This window comes from Nanorana parkeri, unplaced genomic scaffold, assembly GCF_000935625.1.
Source record: "Nanorana parkeri isolate BGI_ZX_2015 unplaced genomic scaffold, ASM93562v1 scaffold1181, whole genome shotgun sequence".
In the NCBI taxonomy this organism is placed as follows: Eukaryota; Metazoa; Chordata; class Amphibia; order Anura; family Dicroglossidae; genus Nanorana; species Nanorana parkeri.
Genome location: NW_017307449.1, coordinates 455,843 through 461,210, shown reverse-complemented (window position 1 = coordinate 461,210; position 5,368 = coordinate 455,843). Strand labels below are relative to the sequence as shown.

General features: G+C 43.5%; 1 protein-coding gene across 1 annotated transcript in view; it reads left to right on the top strand.

Moving 5' to 3' along the window:
• The first annotated feature begins 1,275 nt into the window (after positions 1-1,275).
• Positions 1,276-5,368, top strand: part of ARHGAP6 (Rho GTPase activating protein 6) — a 220,499-nt gene continuing 216,406 nt past the window's right edge. Inside the window, exon 1 of the mRNA XM_018568383.1 lies at positions 1,276-1,341. Coding sequence (XP_018423885.1) covers positions 1,297-1,341 — 45 coding nt within the window. The 5' untranslated portion in view covers positions 1,276-1,296. The remainder of the gene's footprint in view (positions 1,342-5,368) is intronic.

The following is a 5,368-nucleotide window of genomic DNA, read 5'->3' as shown; positions in this document are numbered from 1 at the left end:
TATCTTGCTTTGCATGTAATGAGTCTATCTCATATATTAGTTTCACCTTTTAAGTTGCATTAGTAAAATAAATGAACTTTGCACGATATTCTAATTATTCGAGTTTCACCTGTAATGTTAGCTTCACTAGCCTCTTATACACTATAAATGCTTGATGGTGATAGAAGAAAAAAAGCAGGTTAAATCCGAAGTGTGACACAGAATGACTATCTGTGTCCGTGAAGTCCATGGCCGGGAACCTGGCTCCATGCTACTTCGTCACCAGGCGAAGAGCAAGCATGGAACCGGCTTTCTGGCCAATCAGGAAGCCAGGGGCCAGTAATGTTTCGCCGCCTGGCTTCCTAATTGGCCAGCTTCCTGACCAATGAGGAAAATGGACGGCGAGTCATTACACGCTGCCTAGCTTTCTGATTGGCCGGGCCTGAGCGACGAGGCAGCATGGAGCGGGCTTCCTGGACCAAGCAGGAAGCCAGGCAGTGTGTAATGACTCGCCGCCCAGCTTCCTGATACCGGAAGTTCCGATATTGGGATAGGCATCGGGAGCATTTGGGCGAGTATGAGTTATTGCCCAAATACTCGGTATTGGCACCAATAGTAGTTTCGATATCGGTGCATCCCTAGTTATGGAGAGAAGGAACTAAAGAACTCATAAAGTCCTCACCATAATCATTGCATAGCACAGAGCAGCTATTATTAGAATCAGAATGTATTGACATGTCTCCTTCCACCACATGAGATGGAGAAGTATTCTGTGCTAAGAAGGCTTTACTGTGTTACACAGTGACATAGAAGGCTGAGTGGCTGTGTCCCTGTGTGAGTGGAGAAGATGCACTGGGTTTTATCACTGTGATATCCTCAGCACTTGTTGCTTCTCTGTGCACTGACAGTGTAGAAGAGTAGACATGCCTTCCTTCCTTCCTTCCTTCCTCCCTCCACAATGAATTGCGATAGTGAATAGCCCCGTGTAATAGGTGTGGGAGGGTCAGTGTCCCCTCCTCCCTCACATCCCCCTCCCTCCCTCTCTGTACTCACGCCCTGCTAAAGGCTCGCACTCATGGTAAGACAAGGAGCCTTCATCCTGAATTACTAACTCGGGGTGCCAGGGAGCTCCTCGCCCCCCCTCCTCCTCCTCCTCCAGGACCACTGGATGCTACTTTCCCCTGACTTCCCATTCTCAGGAGGACTGGCTCTGGGTATCGCAATAATGTGGCTGCAGCAAGCTGTGTGCCTGTCACCTCTGTGGGTTTAATAGGAGATCAGGACTGGCATTTCCCTTGGATTGATCACCCTGCTACAATGTTTGGAGACTCGGTATTCTGTGAAAGGAGGCTGTGCTATGCTGTAAGTACTAAGCATTGACATAGAGATCTGAGCATTCATCCTCCAGTGCATGCGATCCCTCTTGTTAATTGATGGGGAATCTGTTTTCTGCATAAGGTTTGCGTCACACTGAAATGCCAGGCTAAGTTTGATTGATTGCCTTGTGATAGACAGCGGGCTGTGTGGCTTTATGGAAGGTGTTAGTGGTTTGTGCTATGTACTATAGAGCGTCGATTGCAGCCTGGGCTCAGCGCGATGTACATACAGAGTGATAGACGACATCTGGTGTGTCTAGTCCTTGATTTATAGCGATGTCTGCGCTCTACAATGCACGGGGGTGATATCAGACAGGGGCAATTCTTAGTTCTCTGCCTTGTGATTCTACTGTTACAGAGTTAAGTGAAGATGAGGCACATTGCAAGTGTCACTAGCATTGGGAAAGACTTAATTTTAGGGTTCAGTTGTTTAGATGGCAACCAGCAGGGAGCAAATGTTCTAGGTAAAAGTTCAACACCCTATGACATAATCAGACATCTGGATGTTTTCTCCTCTTCATAGAATATTCTGCATATGACACTATAGGCAATGTCAGCATCCTCTCAGAGCCAATATAGGTCAGTTGTATTACTGTGCTATTCATTATGATGCCATAAACATTGCACTGAGGCAGGCACTAAGGAGAAGACAGCATTGTCTGGGTGTTTACTTATACTTAGTGCCTTCAGGATAAGGGCATAGGTGCACATTGATCATGTCTGAGGACAGCATATTGTGCATAGTCTTCATTAGATATGCAAAGCTTTGGCTACTAAACTTTTTTTTTTTAAACGCTCATCTCTAAAAGAGAATTGTGCTGGTTATGTTACTGGTAAACTTGCTCATACACATTGCTGCATTTTGTTTTTAATAAGCTCATATCTAAAAAAAATTGTGCATGTTTTGTTGCTCATGTTCATACACATTGCTGCTTTTATTGTATTTGTTTTAATAAGCTTGCCTCTAAAAGAGAATTGTGCATGTTTTGTTATTTGTAAACTTGCTCATACACATTGCTACTTTTTTTTTTCTTGTTTTGCTTTTAAAGTTCATCTTTAAAAGAGAATTGTGCAGGTTTTGTTATTTGTAAACTTGCTCATACACATATCTGCTTTAAATGATGTTGACAAAATAACAACTTGTTGGCTGAGGTATAAAGGGTATACAACTGCAGCAGAATAAAGTATCTTGAATGTTATCTTTGGGGTTATCTATACATTTGCTGTACGTTGGAATGTTGCAGATAAAATCATTTTTTTTCTTGTAATCTAACCAGAAATAACGTGCCTGTGCCCATGCATTTGTTAAAAAAAAAACAAAAAAAACATGAAACAAACTATAGCTGACTTGCTTTATTTTGAAGTTGATTTCTGTGCCTGGACTATAGCAAACCACTTCCTTCTTTCACAATGCATACGCACAAGCATTTCCTTTTCGGAGAATAGAGTCAAATCAGCTGCTATGTATATCACAAAACCGCTTTAAGACCAACTCAAGGCAAACAGCTAAAGTAAACACATGGTTGAGATATATGTGTGTGTGTGTGTGTGTGTGTGTGTGTGTGTGTGTGTGTGTGTGTGTGTGTGTGTGTGTGTGTGTGTGTGTGTGTGTGTGTGTGTGTGTGTGTGTGTGTTATTTTATTTTTTATTACTGGTATGTATATAGTAGCTACAGTTTTACTCAGCACTTGTACATTCACATCAGTCCCTGCCCTGAACAAGCTTACAATCTAGAGTCCCTACTTCACATGCATGCATCCATACACATACTATGACCAATTTAGACAGGAGTCAATGAACCTACCGACATATCTTCGAGAACCCACACAAGCACAGGGAAAACATGCAAACTCCATGCAGGTTGGGATACGTTCCAAGGACCCTAGTGCTGCAAAGCAGGAGTGATAGCTACTAAGCTACAGTGCTTATCATTGTCTACCTTGTCAAAAAATATATAATTCTGTCCAGCCAGCCTGTAATTCATACACCCCAGCCATACTGCATAGCTACTAATGCAATATTACTATTCCCTAGTTATTTTTGCATCATCCTGTCACCTGCTTTGCTTATTGGTCAGTGTAATTATGTATTTCTGATGTGTATGTATATGTATACAGTATATGCCTAAATTTCCTTTTAATGATGGGGTTAATAAATATATTTGCATTGCTTCTCTCTGGATTGTAACATTAAGAGCTTTCTATGTAAATGCACATAATCAATAAGACAAACTGCATTCACCCCTACCAACTGCATTGATCTTTCATTGTTGTGACGCCTTTAAACTGCTGATAAGTGATATGTGATTGGATGTAATGAATAGCTGCACTCTGCAGATCATCACTGTGCATTGCTTCAGTACATAGGCATTGTTTATTGTAAATGAACTGAAGTTTTCTGAACGTTAGAACTTTGATCTGTGGTTCTTATTCAGTATGAAGCATTGGCATTTTCTATCAGCTGGTTAATCGTCTCCAGGAACATGTTCAGAAAAGCTGCTGTACCTACAATTGGCAAGTTGAGAATTACAAGGTAGTAATTGGTGCACATACTTCCACATGCCTAGAAAGAACATTCTTTCTACCCCAAGAAGAATTTTGCTTTCAGCAATGGCATTTAAGCATGCCCCACAGGCACTCACCCACTTCATTGCTTATGTACAAGCAGATCACAGCGATGTCTTCCAGGTACTGAGATTTTCTTTTGTTTTTTTGGATGGGATCCATAACAGATGCATGGTTTTATTTGGGGATTAGGGAGAACACTTGACAGCCAAATGTTGTTTTATAAACACCATCATTATGGCAGTAACATAGTATGTCAAACAGGAACATTCAACAGTATTGGATTATGGGGAATTGTGCATTTTACCACATATTACCACAATGCACAATATTGAGTGGAGCTCCCCCAACACACGTAGGCAGAGCATCACTCCACACACACACTAAATTTACCCCACCCGGCTGTGGTCTCAGTTGGGCTCTGCAGAGTCTGTGGTGGGCTCTACATGATTTGTGGTGGGCTCTACATGATCTGTGGTGGGCTCTTCAGGGGGGTTGTGCAGGATCTGTGGTGGGCTTTGCAGGCTGCAGAGCCCCCTATAGATCCTGCAAAGCCCCCTGAGACCCGGCAAAGCCCCCCAAAGACCCTCCAGAGACCCCCTGACACCCTGCAGTCTGCAGGATCTCAGGGGGGTTGTGCAGGATCTGTGGTGGGCTTTGCAGACTGCAGAGCCCCCTATGGATCCTTCAGAGCCCACCAAAGGATATTGCACAGCCCACCTGAGACTCTTTGGTGGGCTGTGCAGAATCTATGCTGGGCTCTGCCAGCACAGTCCTCTTAGCTTGCACGGCCTGACCTCTTTGGAACACCGCCTCCTCATCATTGGCGCCCGAACGGCCTCCTTGTAATCTTCGCCGCCCGACTGGAGCTCCGTCTTTGCCCCCGCCTCTTCCGTCTCAGGGGCCACTCGACAAATTTTTTCTCTCTTGGGGGCTGCTTGCCAAATTTCATACTTTAAAATAAAATATAACTATATCCGGTTTGGTACAACAGACACTAATATACACTCACAATAAGGCCCCTTTCATATCTGTAGGTTTAGGTGCAATTAGGGATTCCTGCATCAGAAACTTGCGTTTTACTGCACCAGGAATCCCTAATCTGGCATTTACAAGTGGCAGCTGTCACCTATTCAAGTTAATGATCAGGAGACAGCAGCTGCATGTAAATGCATGCACACCGCATGTAATGGTATGTGATATTATTACATGCGGTTAGAAAACACTCTGCCTGAATGCACAATCATTGCGTCCAGGGAGAGTGATTGATTCCTAACCGAATGTAATCATATCACGTATCATTACATGCGGTGTGCAGGCGTTTACATGCAACTGCTGTCACCTGATCATTAACTTAGGTGACAGCTGCCACTTGTAAACGCCAATTCAGGGATTTCTGCTGCAGGAAAACGCAAGTTCCTGACGCAGAAATCCCTAATTGCACCTAAA